General features: G+C 37.8%; 1 protein-coding gene across 1 annotated transcript; it reads right to left on the reverse strand.

Moving 5' to 3' along the window:
- Nucleotides 1-11,999: 11,999 nt before the first annotated feature.
- LOC147533100 (uncharacterized) lies at nucleotides 12,000-16,684 on the reverse strand. The gene is made up of 5 exons (XM_086650011.1): nucleotides 16,535-16,684; nucleotides 14,855-15,055; nucleotides 13,924-14,130; nucleotides 13,772-13,833; nucleotides 12,000-12,197 (listed from the first exon to the last, which is right to left on the reverse strand). The coding sequence occupies exons 1-4, from the start codon at nucleotides 16,682-16,684 to the stop codon at nucleotides 13,798-13,800; spliced, it is 594 nt and encodes a 197-aa protein (XP_086506137.1). The 3' UTR covers nucleotides 12,000-12,197; nucleotides 13,772-13,797.

The following is a 16,684-nucleotide window of genomic DNA, read 5'->3' on the forward strand; positions in this document are numbered from 1 at the left end:
GACTCGCACGCTTGCAACATAACGGGCTTTTGACGGAAAATAGAGAATACGGGGTAAACCCTAAAGCATAATCGTTTTGGGGGTGGTTCCCTAATATAGCTAAATAACTGGGGGGTCTTTACTAAATAACCCTATATATTTCAAACGGTAGCTGGGAAGGGCAAAATCGTCAAAAGAAACACACGTGACTGGCACGCTTGCAACATAACGGGCTTTTGACGGAAAAATAGGGAATGGGGGGTAACCCCTAAAGCATAATCGTTTCGGGGGTGGTTCCCTAATATAGCTAAATAACTGGGGGGTCTTTACTAAATAACCCTTCTGGGTTTTTTAGTTTGATGGGTCGTGGGACGGTTCGGATCGGTTACCTCGGTTATCCGAAACCCATATCCATACACCGATCCGACGCCCTCGGGTTTGGGGTTTAAATACCCGAGCCAATCCATAACACCTTTGGATCGGTTACCGAACCGGCCAAACCGTTTGGATCGGTTTGGATTGGGCGGTTCGGATACCCAATGTTCACCCCTAATCTCTATTACTCTTCTCACTCCTCTATTTCATTTCACGTTCCTCCTTATATATATACTAGGTTTCCACCGCGTCATATGGGCGCGATAGATCTCTGTTGGCTAACGTCGTTGTAGTTTACTACATCCTGATTTGACAAATAAAGTACTTTCGAGCATTCTCCGAGTGTGCGGGTACCTTGGGATCTATGATCACGCTGTTGACATTACGTTGGGTCGAGCATTAGGGCGCGGTGGGAACCTAGTTTTCATGTAATTCAAGGTGGAAATCTAGTTTTCAGTTATTTCATCGTTAAAAAAAATTTAAATTATAATGAAATTGAAAGGGGAACTAAAGTTTTACCTACCAATTACAACAAAACTAATAATCTTTTGTTAATTCCAAGTGAATTTTTTTTTTTTTAAAAAATTCTTAAATAATATCTCAATGTTGAAATTCATGTCTACAACTCTCTACATTAAATTCGCGACACATAAATCTCTCTGTAAATAACCGCGTTTGCACCATTAAGATGTAGTTGACCGCGACGTAAAAAATTAATGTATATTTTGAATAGTACCAATCCCCTTGAAGAGTCTATCGAACTTTCACTCATCTCGTGTATAAAGAACTATCATATTCTTCTGACGCTTTCAAAAAAAAAATCTTCTTACGTCTTCCACACAAAAGATCCAACGTTGTTTTTCAATTGTGGGTCTTTCTCTACGATAATCGAAAATATTTACAACGTAATGATGGATAAATCAATATTTCCTCAATGCTTAATTTTGACAATATATCTACTTATATGTTTCGGTTGAGATTGAAAACTTTACAAAAGATTAAAATTATTTCTTAGTAAACCCTGTTGACATCACTTTCCACATATCACTTTCATCAATAAATTCTAAGCAATAATATAATATTATTTGCACACATTGACTTGGATCATTTTCACTGTTGGCATCACTTTGCACACAGTCACAGCAAGCCTTACGTACGATCTAAAGGAAGAAAATTCGAGAAAGCTAGAGGAAAAAGTAACAACAGGGGATTTAGGATTTAAGTTTGTTTTGAGCCTTTATCTTAAGGCCAAACATACAAACCAAACAAATGCCCATATTCTACAGAACAAAAACACCACACATACAACAAATTTGAGAGAAAATATTGACAACGTAATGATAGATAAATCGAAAATATTTACAAAGTAATGATGGATAAATCAATGGTTACCTTTTAGTAATATATCTTAGAATCTATATAACAAAACTAATTTAATGCCAAACTACTATGAAATTCATAATATATCTTAGAATCTATATAACAAAACTAAAATCCCATAATTTTATAATGAACAATAATTATTCCAGACAGTAGTAGTTTTCAGAGCAACCTTTAAATGCTTTAGTCGCTCCTTGAACCTCAGTTAGAGTGCTTACATAATGAAAATCCAGTGGTTCGAGGCTAAGATCGTCGGAAAATATGAGTCTTTAAAGTGCAACCGATCTCCCCTTAGCAAATTTCCGGGTTCCCCATAACGACCACCATCATCTTCTCCATTTAGAACACAACCTCCATTAAAGCTAACCCTAGCTTTCTCTCTCTAGAAATTTCTTATCCAAAATCAAATTAACCTACATGGGAAGCTAGCCAAGATGATGGGGAGCAAAAGCCCTAAGGTTTCGAACCAAGAAGGTTGCCGGAAAACTCATATAAATCCGGCCAAAGGATGCTCAAAATCCGGCCAAATCATGAAGAATCCGGCCAAAACACTTAGATCCGGGCTAAAGGCTTCCGACCGAGTTGTACCGTGCTGCCATCCGCGTCCCATGAGCAAGCAGCCGCATCCTCCATAGCTGCTGCCGAGCAGCTGCTGCAACTCGGGAAGCTTGCTCGAGCAGCTGCTATGCTGGCCGGAGCTGCTGCTCCATCCCGAGCATCCGGCCAGCTGCTTTACCCGTGTTGCAGCAGTCCCGAGTTGCTGCTTGTATTGCAGCTCGGGCTGCTGCTCGGCCGACCAAGCTAGGCCGGCCTATGCTTGGCCGGCCCTCCTTCTTCTTCCTTCTCTCTTTCTAGCTCTCAACCCTTCAAGCTCTCTAACTCAAAGAACAAGAACCCTAGCCTCTTGCCTCTTTTCTCTCTCTCCTTTCTTTCCCTTTCCAAGGTAGAAGATGATGAATAGTAGTTTTTTTTTACCCCTTTTCTCTAACTTGAGTCAAACCCTAAATTTAGTCAAAGTTTGACTAAGTCTTTAGACCATTTAACCTTGGACCCTAAAGAGGTGCCTCTAAAATCTCTAATCCTTTTCTTTGTGGGCTTTTGGTTTTTCTTTGGGTTTGACTTTGATTCCCAACTAGAAACAAAGGAGAGTGCCTTCAAGAAAAGACTTTGGCTTCTTTCTTTCATATCTTCCCCGTCCGAACTCCGAATTGAATTCCGTTTTCACCGTCGGACTCGTCATTGACTCCACTTGTCATATGATTTGCTTGATATCTTTTTCTCTCGTTTTCGGCACATGAAATGATAGTGACAATTCGTTCCTTTCATTCCGGTTTACATGTTTATCTCCAAAAATGATACCTAACATGAAAAACACATAAAATATTATTGATAACACTCGATAAGGACTAATTAGTCTAAGTTAGGCTCTCCAAATGTGACATTTTCGTGTCACATTACTCATGGAGAAATATCTCCTGCTGGTACTGCTGATCCTCCTGTTCCTGGTGTGTCTGCTCTTGCTGGCTCTCCCGCAGGCGAAGTAGATGTGCCGACTGGAAAATCAACCTGTACGAGAGATAGAACTTCTAAGGTTTGGGATTTTTATTCCTTTCATGATGCTCCTGATCCTAAAAATGAAGGCAAGATCATTAAAATGACCAAATGCAACTTTTGTGGTGTTTCTCGAAATTCGAAATCTTCTAATGGGACAACCCATTTCAAGAGATACACATTTAAGTGTGTTGCAGCACTAAAAATCGACTTAACTCAATCAAAGTTGGTACAAGATCCAAAGAGTGGAAATATGGGATCATTTCAGTTTAGTCAGGCGAGAGCTCGCAAAAACACGATCAAGCTTTTAATCCTTCGCGAGTTGCCGATGCAATTTGTGGAGGACCCTTTCTTTCAATTTTATATTACTGATTCCTTCCATCCTGGGTTCAAGTCATTTTCCAGGAGCACAGTTAGAAATGATATCCTTAAATACCTTAAGGAAGAAAAAGATGCACTTAGAAATGCTTTACTTAGTGCTCCTGGCCGAATAGCTCTTACTTCTGATATCTGGTCTTCGAACCAGAGGCTTAGTTACATGTGCATAACTGCGCATTACATCGATGAGATTTGGTGTGTCCAAAAGAGAATCATCTCTTACATTCTGTTGGACAAGTCTCATACTGGGGAACACATTGCCAATGTTTTGTATGATGAGTTAACTAATGATTGGATGATATCTGGCAAAGTATTTTCCTTGTCAATGGATAATGCCAGTGCAAATACTGTGTCTGTTTCTCGATTAATCGAGTTAATGCCTCATTTACCATTGAGAGGCGAATTATTTCATGTTCGATGTTGCTGTCATATCTTGAACTTAGTTGTTCAGGATGATTTTAAAGTTCCTCAGTTTAAAGAAATGCTTACACGGCTAAAAGGTTGTCTTGAATACATCTCTGCATCGGAGACTCGAAATGCACAATTTCGAACACATTGTGAATGAAAGAATTATTCTCCTAAAAAATTGCAGTTGGATGTAAAACATCGTCGGAATTCAACCTATCTTATGTTGAGAAGTGCCCTTCCGTTTAAGGATCCGATTGACTCGTTCTTATCTGATCGATCTCCACCTTTTGTCTTATCGAGTAGTGATTGGCAGCACGCCAATTTGTTGTACAAGTTTTTGAAGCCTTTTTATGAGGCAACCAACTTCTTTTCTGGTGTTGATTATGTGACTTCTAACTCCGTCTTGGAGTATTTGGTTGATATTGGGATGGTATTTTTGGATAAGCGAGATGATCCTATGTTCGCGGGCTTTATTCATTCGATGGAGGCTAAATTTTGCAAGTATCGGGGTGAAACTCCCGTATTGTTTGGTATTGCATGTATTTTAGATCCAAGGATCAAAATGAAAGTTGATATGCTCTTAACCGAACTTGAGAACTGTTTCGATAGTTCGTCTCATGTTATCAAGTGTTCTACTGAGCAATCTATCACCATGATCGGCAAGTTACGTGAATTATTTAAAGAGTATACGGCTGATTTGAGTGTGCCTACATCCGTTTCTTCGTCGTCTATTGTTGATCAACCCGAGAGTGAGCCCGATGGATCGTCTAGGCGTGGTGCTTTTTGGAGAAGTATTAAGAGAGTCCGAAAGGACCCTATAGCTACCGCTTCCGAAAAAATATCTAGATATGAGTCTGAGCCAGATCCTGCGGTCGATAATATTGAAAAGTTCGATGTTTTGGGTTGGTGGAGTGAGAACGAGAAGAGGTATCCAATTTTGTCCCGAATAGCACGTGATGTTCTTGCTGTCCCGGTTTTGACTGTTGCTTCCGAGTCGACTTTCTCTTTAGGTAAAAGAATTTTGGGGGACTATCGGAGTAGCCTAACTCCGGAAATGTTGGAGTGTTGTGTTTGTCTCAAGGATTGGTGGAAACATGAACTTAATGTTACTTTGAAGGAGTTTGATCCGTTAAACGACGGGTTTCCCGAACCAACTCCTAGTCCTAGCATATCTAAACGAACTTGGTAAGTCCCGTTCTAATCTGACGGCTGTTCTTCTTGGACGCATGGTGACTCCATTAGTTCCTGCTACACTGAATCATCTCCTTTACTACTCCAGCAAACATCACGTGATTGGTTACAAGAGTTTATCCTTTTTTTAAACCTGATTCTATTTGGTTAACTTTTTCTTCAAAATAAAAAGGAAAGAAACCTAATATATTGTAGAGAGAGAAGAACCGTGAGATGTTGAGAGAGAAGATTGAAGGAGATCGGCTGAAATTTGGAAAGAGAGTGAAGAGAAGGAAATAAAACTAACATAGATGGAAAGAGAGAGAGAGAGAGAGAGATTTATTTCTCTTTCTAACATAAAAGGAAAGGAGATTGAAACGAGCTCTCGGCCGGATATATTTTCGAGAGCTAGAGAGAGAGACGGATGCTCTCGGCTATAAGAAACAGGGGGGAGGACCATTAATCAGCTTATCTCGGTTTGGAGATGACATCTCCACTCGGCTAGAGAAAGGCTCGGCTTTGAACAAAAGAAAGAGAGAAATCATCATCATCACAAGGAGAGCTCACGGCTGAAACCAGAGAAATCATTAAACATCTCTCCACCATTAAAAGTGTAACCCGAGCTAAAGAGAGAAAGTGAGGAAGATAGTTTCTGTTCTTCTTCTTCTTCTTATTCTTTTCTTTATAAGAGAAGGTTAGATTAAGAGAGTTGAGAGAGAGAGAGATATTGTAGAGAGAGAAAGATTGAATCAAAATTATCATAAATTCCATTATCATCTTCTTCTTCTTTCTTTATCATCACTCGGTTATAAATATTAAGAGAGAGTTCCTGTATTGTTTAGAGAGAGAAAGAAACAGTATAGAAAGAGAAAGAAAGAGGAAACAGAGAAGGAAAGAGAAAAACCAGGGAAGGAAAATTATTTTCTCACCTGGAAATCGTTTCCGGAAAGACGAGAAAATTATTTTCCCTAAGGTTGTGTTTGGCTGCGCAGAGGAAAAAAAAAGCGAAAAAAGGTGTTTTCTTCTCCAATTCTTTTCCTTTCTTTTTATTTTATTCTTTTCCTTCTTTTTAATCGTTATTATGCTCTCATCCATCATGAGTAACTAACTTTCCCGATCTAGGGTTAAGGTTAAGCTTTAGTTTTATGTGATTTTCTGACTTAATCTCTTTTAAGTGCTTAAATACTTTGATTTCTTCGCGTATGTTTTACGATAACCCCTTTCATTAGTTATACTTATGTTTGATGGTTCATATTTAGGCTTTAGGTCTTTAATGTATCATGTTTACGTTTAATATCTAATAGTTAGAGTACCAGTGATTTTATGTACCGAAATTGAAAGTTTTAAAGTAAGTGTCCTGAAAAGTAAAGATCATCCGAGGTTGGTTATTCTTCCTTGAGTTATAAAAGAAGAAGATCTAAATTGCATAAGTCAGATGTCATATTTGCTAAAGTGGATCCTGAAACCCTAGATTCTCCCTTCTCATAGGTTCCCTTTATCTGAATATCAACTTTAGTATTATTTAATTTTTAATTGCTATTTATCTTTTTATTATTTGAAAAAAAATATTACCAATCAAACCACTATTTTGAAGACATAATAGTTTTAAGATTAGAATTGAAATTTGACTTAGTCTCTGAGGAACGAACCGGTCTTACCGGAATTTTACAACTTGACACCCGTGCACTTGCGGGTGTAGACCTATTTAGGAAACTTTTTAGGCCCATCAGGATGCGTGCACAACCATTCGACAACTAAAGGAAGAGTTCCACTAGAAGTCGTGAATGGAGAGGATGGTGCCTCTAAGAAAGTCGTCTTGAAAAGAACATTGAGGAAAAGTGAATCTAAGAAACGTTCTTAAGATTCAGAAACCAAAAGAATATAAGAAGAGTTCTTATGATTCAAAAGGTTAAAGGGTCGACGTAAAAATTTGGCTAGGCCATTCAAGGATACTACCCTGAGTACCTGGAAGACGAAAGAAAAGGAATTATGAATTCCGATTCTTGTATCTTTGTTAATTAAGTTAATCTAGCAAGTTTTGTAGATTCCCTTCGTGGAAATAACATACTTGACTGAAAGAAGAAAGGATCCAAGAGGGAGCAGAAGCAAAAAGTTGCTAAGGATGCTGAAAGGGATCAAAGTCTTCTTTTAGACACTAATCTAGGTAGAACTTAATAAGCGTTATTATGTTCTTCTAGAAACATCAGATGTTTTAAAATAGTGCTAAATTAACGATAGGTTCTTAGAGAACCAAGAACATTAACAATGATACGATAGGCTATAATCAAAGGATTCGGAGAGGTCAACTCATGTTTTGTCATTGGTCAAATTGACATAAAACACATGAGGCAGATCCAATAGTATGGATTTCTAAGTCTAATGATTTTGAATCATACGACACATGTGAATTTTGTTCAACGTGGCCATTTGACAAAGCACCTTTTGGAAAGGGAGAAATGGCTAGTAAATTAATAGTCTTTGTACATACAGATGTACGTGAGACTATTAACATACTAACTAGAGTTAACCTGAATCCACTTGACGAAAATATAAGTCATTCGATTGGATCGAGATGATGAATAGTTGAATCAGAAATTTGATGACCATCAAAAGAAGTTGAGGAAAAGTTCCTCCACTTCCTCCACAAACACATAATACAGATGATGAGTCTAGTGGGAGTAATCGAACATGTGAGACATGAGTCGATCAATGATGGGTTTAGGCCAACCTTCCGAACACTTTCTGGGATATATTCTCAAAAACGGTCGTTCATCCTAACTAACCAAATTCCGTCAAAAGCTGAAAAGACACCATAAGAGTATGGGTTTGGAATGGTTCCAAAAGTGGTCTTTTCTGAAGGTCTATAGATATGAAACGTAAATGGTTTCCGAGAACCAAGTTTGCATATCAAGAAAGAATTTTTATTTATGGGATAAATGAATATTGGGGATTCTTCCACAAGCAACCAGAGAACAAGGAGGTTGTTGCTCGTGATGGTGTCTTCCTTGAAATAAGAGTTATTTCAAGAAGACAAGTGGGAGAAATATTAGATATCGAAGAAATTCGATTTGAGCAACAAAACTGACAGTGGTGTACGAATGTCAGAAATTGCGGTTCCTATCTATTCAGAGCCTATAGACATGGAAACAGAGGAAGAGATGGTAGATCTCGGAGATCCTCCTGCGCAGAGCGAATGTGATTCGCAGGAGAACTTTCAAGGAGTTGAGAGTGTCTCAAAGTTGCTCACACCCCTTATAGACCTTGAAAGCTCAAAAATCTGTCTCAGAGGATGGAGATCCGGCTGAAGGAGAAAATGAGCTAGCTACACAGAAGCTGTGACGGAATCACTCCGAAACATGGCTTGGAGCCATATGATCAGAATGGTATCCATGTCTGAAATCAAGTTTGGAACTTGGTCTATTTTGCTTAAAGGAAGGGTTCCTGTTAAGTCCAAATAGGTTTTTCAAAGTGGAAAACAGACAAGGATGGAAACATTGGTGTTTCCCAGAGCATGACTAAAGATCTAGGAGTTGAAATCTTCGATTCAGCAAAGAATACAAGAGTTGTTTTCTTTGGGAATGAAGAGAAATCTTGAATTTAAGAAGTTCAAGAAGGTTAGTGGGAGTGACCCAGTTTTCTTTGGTCCGGTATGTAGCCAACATACTAAAGATTGAGAACAACATGCTGATGTTGAAAACAGTTTAGAACTGACTCAATAAAAGGACCACATAAAGGTGAAATGCTTTTGGGCACCAAAGATCTATGGAGATGGATCGAGAAGGTGATAAGACTTGTTCAAGAAAAAAGTCTTGAAAAGTCCAATGTGAAACACTCAAACGGAGTATTTCTACCCAAGTCTCATGGTACACAGCTTAGCAAGATTTAGAATCTGAAGGATTCTGATGAGCAAGCACGCATGAGAAAGATGGTTATGCAAAAGGCATAAGATCGGTCATGTGGGACATGATTAGCATTCGCCTCGACGTTGCAAAGTACTTGGAGTATTTATGGTCGTCACCAATCAAATCCAGATGAGATGATTTGGATCACACAATGTACTTGAGAAGAACTTGTGAGATCTCGGTATGAAAATAAAAGGTTGAAAAGTCATATGTTGCAAACTTCCAGAATAAGATGACAATCTTGACTTGGAAGAACAGTGAGCTGGAAGGGTTCCAGGCAGAGACTGTTGCAAACTTTACCAAGAAAAGAAAATAGTTAAAACTTGGGAAGTTTTAATTCAGTATGGCGATACTGGAGATTATCATCAGATGATAACAAACAAAATCCATATAGATTTGATCTATTAACTAAACTGTCACCTTGACTAAGTATGGTGGTAATACTAAGGTCATAGGCATTAAGCTTTCCTGAAAAGCTTAGACTGGTAAACTTGGGGGTGTAAGGAGTTACACGGGAAGGCTCAAGATTTACAAACTCTTATTATCAAAAATAAGTTAATTATTTCGTCGTTAAATCATGGTTTAGTGTTTAATGACAGTCCAAAATAATGAGGCATTCCAGGTAGGTTTATCAGATACGTGATCTGGTAAATGGAACCCTACTAAGTGAACATGGAATAGATTCATTATTGAGTCCCTAGTCCAGGTCATTGCATGGACAACAATGACTCAAGAAGACTAGCATGGGAAAACTGATAGCGCAGTTCCATGGGCTATAGGAATATGGTATTTAAATCAATTACATTGGTGTAGATTGGGGAATCTACATTGGATAACCCAAAGATGAGAGTTTTTCAAGGAGTTGAAAAAGCGTCACAAACTCTCATAGGCAAGATTGGAGAGATTCCGTGAACATGAGTACTCCACTCATCTTATGTAAGGAATGTCGAACTTTGATACTGTCAAACGCCGCGCCGTAAAAGGAGGTTATAAAGGCAGCATACTGGGGGAGACAGGATAGACATGAAGTTAAGTGGGAGTACAAGACTGGATGATGCCCTCCTATTAAGTTAGGAATAATTATCTCCGGGCCACTTGAGAAGAAGCAACTGGAAAATGTGTGGCCACACTCAAATGGATTAAGAGTTAATCATTTGAATTGACAGTTGTTCTCCGGATCAAGAAAGTCTGAACGGTGTGACGTATCAGATGAGATACTAAGTGACATGGGAATCGAGCATTGCACTTGTTCTAAGTACAAGTGGGAGACTGAAGGATTTATCCGTTCGGTCTGAAGGAGATGTCCTTCCGAAGGAGTGTCTTTCGACCAAGGTGGCAATGCGATCAATTTGTCAGTTAGGATAACGATGACCACACGTAAAGATCATCCAGTCCAGTCCAATTAGGGGTCGTAATGCTTTGCTAGAAGCCAACTACGATCGTCGGATCAAGGAGTTGATTCGCGGCTAACGTAGACCGGATCCTACAACGGGGTACACATAAGAGTGGTAGCTTGATCGGAGAAAGAATTGACAAGACAGGAACTGGCTAAAGTTGGATGGGATTCAACTGGAAAGGCCGAAAGGGTCCGAATGGAGATTCGGGACAAGATAGAAGGAAGGCTCATTGGGCCGGCCATGAGATGGCCGACCAGAGTAAGTGGGCCGGCCATATAAGGCCCATGGTGGGCTGCCCTGGCCGGCCACACTTAAGGGATTATCAAAATACCCCAAAAGGGTATTTTGGTAATTATCTTTTCTGTGACCCGAAAATTGAAAACCTAATCTGAATGAGATTCTAATTAGGGTTTGTCTATATATTGGGTCAGTTGAGAACAGAAAAGGTGTGGATTTTCTCTAGGAAAAATATACAGCTCTCTCTCTCTCTCTCTGAATATACAGCTATTGGAGAGAGAGGAATATAGAGAAAAAGCTCCCGTTCTATCAATCTAGTCAAGAAGAAGAGTTCTTCTCAACCTTCTAGTAAGTCCTAGCAGTCTGAAAGGAAGGGAGATCAAGTCTATTCACTCGGTGTCTCAAGTAGAGGAGCTACAATTGGAGCTCTCGATCTTTGCATGCGATTGGAATGGTTCGAGGGAAAAACGCGTTACGGTATTTATCCCTCTTCTAGTTCATTGATTAGTTTATGCATAATGATCCTGGGCAATCTAGTGTTAAACATATGATGTTTGAGATTCCGCTTAGAACACTAGATAGTGTATAGGATACACAAAACCCTACATCTGCTTCTATTGGTATTTCCCAAGTCCTCTTTCCTGCAAATCATGATTTGGTTATTCTCTTGACAACGTAAAACAAGTGTGGTAAATATTCAGATTAGTGTGTTATCCTTGGTGTAAGTCTTCTTGTTGTGCTTGGACTAAAAACGACACTTCGGTTAGCATTTGAATGCTGCCAGGAGATATCAAGGGGTCTCTCTATTGACAAGTTGCACTACAAAAATCGCGAATATTGCCGACGGTAAAAAAGCATCGGCATCATATAAATTTCGTCGGCATAGCTCACTGCCGACGACAACAAAATGGTCGGCAATGTAGGCGTCACGAAAACTATCCGCGACGAACTTCTCGACGAAAATGAAGCGTCGGCAGAAAGTATGCCGACGGTTTTTGTAAATAAAACACCGTCGGCAGTGAGAAAGATAATTTCGCGGGAACACCATTTCCCGCGAGTTTCTTAACCTATGCCGACGGTTTGTGTTCCAAAAAATCGTCGGAAGGTGTTGCTTTTACCGACGGTTTCCACTCCGTCGGCAATAGTTTTTTTTTTTTTTTTGAAATGTAATTTCTGTACCCGCTGCTGCACCTGGTAATCCATAAAATGCAGCAGCATAATGAATATTAACCTGCATAACTATAAAACGTCTAATGCACATTGAAGAACAAGTCATATGTTTCATAATAGCCATTGTCTAACGAAAACAAAATCATGAAGGATTTGAAGATTCAAAATTACAAAACTAGTTTAGGAACAATGAACTTATAATAATCAGATCTTCAACAAGTATCTTATCACCTCTGAAACACCAACAGACCTGCACAAAGAAACAACCGAGCAAACGATATTCAAACTCAATGCTTGGAACTCAATTTACAACAAACAAAGATTTAACCAATGAATATACGAGACCAAAAACATCATCTTTGGAATGAAAAATGATCAAGCTGACTTCCACAACCAACAAAGATTTAACTAATGAATATATGAATGAATTATCATGTAACTTTGGATTGACTTTCGAGAGAGACGAAATAATGTAGGGAAGACTTGATCATCAATAAGATCCAGATGTAAGAGAAGCTAAAAGTGTGATTCCAGAGGTAGTAATCACTTGTAGGTTTCATGGAAGGATAACAAGTTACAGACCAAGTTAAAGGTTTGGGTCGAACCTTCTGAAAAGTGAGCGCAGCTGCTGTAGCCATGAAAACCAAACAAAAGCATCCTAAAAGGGTGCCTAGTATTGTCAGTAGTGGTATAGTATTCATATTTTCATCGGGTCCCAAGTTTAGTTATATTCATATTAAGTAGTAAAGAGTTAAAAGTCGTAATAGGAAACTAACATCCTTCTTATCAACAACCTATGTCACATGAAAAGCATAATGGTAATGGTGGTACTAATATCAAACAAGTTTGGGGCATAAGTTAAAAAAGAACACCAGAAGGAGGTATCAAAAATAACACCCTAAAAACCTCAAAATGGGAATACGAGACTCATATAGTCGTATGCTTCATCGAAGCAATAACATAATTAATATTTTATATCTTACAAAACTGAGTCATAATTGGGTCTTTAAACATAAAAGATGTGAAATGTTAGGTTGTGGTTTTAACATGACATATCATCACAAAGATATACATACAGAATTATACCCATTTAAGTGACTGCATATTCAAATATCACCTATAAGTATCTCTAGCATACACAAACACAACAAAAATATACTAAAATAGAAGATAGTTTATAACTAAATCCCCATTCTTAAGTCAGTGAGAATTTCCACAAGTTCATGATGAATTTTCTTTTTCCACCTATTTTTCATTTAACATCTCCTTTATGAAGATATTCACAGTCGACAAAAAAAAAATATACATCCAGAAGTAACACCACAACAAGCTACACACATTGAAGAAGTCGATTCAAAAGAATGAAACAATGTCTACTAACACAACTATTAATAAAATATCATTATTTTAGCTATACGATGTTTAAAGAATAGTAAACAAAAGTCAACAGTTGGTAGCCTATAGGTCCGGTCTTGTTAGTGCTTGAGTCGGCGTTTATCGAATTTCCTAAAGAAGAATAAAAGTACAGAAAATAAAAGTATACTTTATATTATATTAAAACTCTTGTCGCAACAATGATATTCAAATTAAACCTGTTCCAACCTAATAAATGCATAGCTAGGTAACAATAATCAATGTCTCTACTAATGCTCTCATTATAGTCCAGTTCACGAGGGATGCGAAGTCATGCGTTACAAAATTCGACACCAAACACACGTGTAGCAATAAACAGTCCGGTCTTTCATCGTACTTATATCAATGTGATGTAGAAAAAACTCAAACAAATTAAATGAAAAATAAATGTAAGATGCATAAAGTATTTACCTTAAACAAAAGTAATCACATCCAAGCTAAATCTGAGAAGAAGTTGTGCGCGTATATTGCCCCTATCCAAACAAAATACAAGAAATCATCAAAATAATTTAAAACAGCAACATACAAAGCTAACATATATGAGATCAATAAGTTAAATTTACCTCTGATGAAGAACTAGCTCCCTGTGATCGCATGAAATTCATGACCTGTGTCATTTGTGCTTTCAGAGAAGATACCTCTGATGTGACATTACAAAGCTTCTCTTTTAACTCAGCATTCTCCTCTCTTAACTCAACATTTTGTTCCTTAATATTGGACAGTTCTTGCTCTATTTTCTTATTAGTTGTTGAAGATTGTCGAGGAAGTGCCTGGTAAGTTTCAAAAGATTAAGCGAGATAGAAAAGAAGCCGAAGAACAATTTAAGCAAGAAACCACAATGGAGGAAGAAAAGAAGACTAAAATTCGGCTTTCAGCAAGCTTCTTAAGATATATATTATCAACAAAATTCTCTTAGTAAATCAAATAGAAACAAAAGAGAAACCACAGAGCATCAATTTTAGTGATCAAAACAATAACCAGATACAATTATTCCTTTTATAATTGGGCAAAATCTACAAACCCTAACAGCAAAATTTGTCAATTCCAACAAAATCAGCAACTTAGAAGTTTTAGCAAACATTCAATTTGAGGTAGGCAACAAGAATTACTAACCAGTCATAAAACTGAACTGAAGTTTTAGCAACCATTCAATTTGAGGTAGGCAACAAAATTTGTCACACTAAAAACAGGACTTATTAGAAACCCTAACATAGGGTTTCATAAGTTTAGATGGAGATGACTACAAATTGCAAATGAGTCTTTGTAAAGAGGGGTTTTGGGTTGAAGAAATTACCCAATCTAAACTTAAAACCCTAGATCAAGGGTTTTGGGTAAAGCTTTAGATTACCCAAACTAAACTTAAAACCCTTAATTAAATTGATACCCTAAATCAAAATATGAACAAGTATGAGTAAAATTAAATTGATAAACTCAAATCCAGTTTCAATATGCAAAAATCCAGCTTAAATCATGGATATGTAGAGAGATGTATACCTGTGAAGTTGAGGCGCGGTGGCTGTGAACTTCCGCCACTAAACAGACTCCAAGAGAAGAACAAATCTTATCCTCAACAAGAAGAACAAATCGAACAGAGAGAAGAAGAGGCGATGGAAGTTTTCGGCCAAGACTCCAAGAGAGAAAAAACGAACCGAGAGAAGAAGAGGCTTTTTTTTTTCTTTTTCTTTTTAAGGGATACTACCGACGAGAAGAATAAAGGTCGTCGGTCAGGGTCAACCAGGGTCAACCACTATCGACTTCTACCGACGAAAATAAAGAAAACCGTCGGCCAAGGTCAACCACTATTACCAAAATTCCGTCGGGATAAGATTTCGCGGGAAGAAAAAAAATATGTGCGCCAAATTACCACCGACGGGTTATAGAAAACCGTCGAGCCAAATTTTGGCGGAAATTTTTTTATTTTGAGCGCCAATATAGTCCACGAAAAAAAAATATCCCGCCAAATATATGCCGACGAAAAAGAAGTGCGTCGGCAAGCTAAAAAATACGGAATTTCCCGGGACGACCTATGCCGACGTCAGTTAGTAAAAACCGTCGGTGGAAGTCCAATACTGCCGACGACTCTTCCTAAACCCGTCGGTGATTATTTTATCGCGACACATTTACATTTTTCCGTCGGTAAAGTCCGTCGGCAATATTCGCGATTTTTGTAGTGTTGATTGATGAATTAAGGTTATGAACTAATGAATTCATGTAGTTTTTGTCATGTTTTGGTTATGAATAATCTGTAATGTCAATGTTAAGTTTCTCTTAATTAGAAATAAACGTGTTATTAGTGTAAATTTTTGGAGAAAAAATTTGGGTTCCAGCTCATATAAGGAATTGTTCATTTACTACAAGGGTATAAATGTAAAAGTTAATTTCAGGCCTAATATTTCAGATGAAAAGCAAACATGCTACCTTGTAAAACTACTAGGATATAGCCCGTGCCTCCGGCACGGAGAACATCATATTTAAATAAATATACGAAAATAAGATCAAGAAAGAAAAATATAAATTTGACCTTCATGAAGAATGGACAGCTCCCCGCTAATTATCATAATAGTAATTCAGAAAATTGAACTCTTATTAACTAAATATGAATTCCCATCATCACAGTCATTGTAATGTGAGGAACATTACCACTCAATTTGTCCGAGCGACGTTAGCTTTCTGGAACAATAAAATACTCGGCAAAGATGCCCAGACAATTTCAGATGTCTGTAGCTACATAAAAACACTGTCAATATTTCTCAACTAATATATAAATAAGAGGGATCAACGTCTTTGCTTGATGGGGTTGCTTCACCCCAGTTAGGGGTTTCTACCTAGTTCTGCTTTAAACCTGTTAATTTAGTTTGAAACATATTTGACCTGAGCAAGAGGTTAAACCATTGAAGCATCAAATGATTTAGAACGAAAGTTTAGTTATGTTGTATGTGACGGGAAAACACTTGAACATGGTAAGATTCGAATTCTAGTTGCCCTATCTGAGAGACACATATATTAACATAGTACTAAACTCTTTATTTGTATATAGCTCCAAAATAAAACATGAATCTTCTAATTCATATCAAGAACAATGATTCAAAGTTCAGACACTTCTTCACTGATAAAAATACAGGCCAGAAGGTCCATCATCTGGTAAAAGAGCCAACCTTACCCGAAATTTTGCACCTTCTCAACAGTCAAGATTCCAGTATCGAAGTTAATATTTGTACTAACATAATCAGGACAAACCAAATTTACCCGAAAAGAAGGAAATTTCTTAGCTAAAATCCTTGTATATCCATTCAGAGATGCTTTAGAGACTGTATATGCAGACAT

Source organism: Eschscholzia californica, unplaced genomic scaffold (genome assembly GCF_041429995.1).
Source record: "Eschscholzia californica isolate CP2 unplaced genomic scaffold, dmEscCali1.0.p SCAF_6, whole genome shotgun sequence".
NCBI lineage: Eukaryota > Viridiplantae > Streptophyta > Magnoliopsida > Ranunculales > Papaveraceae > Eschscholzia > Eschscholzia californica.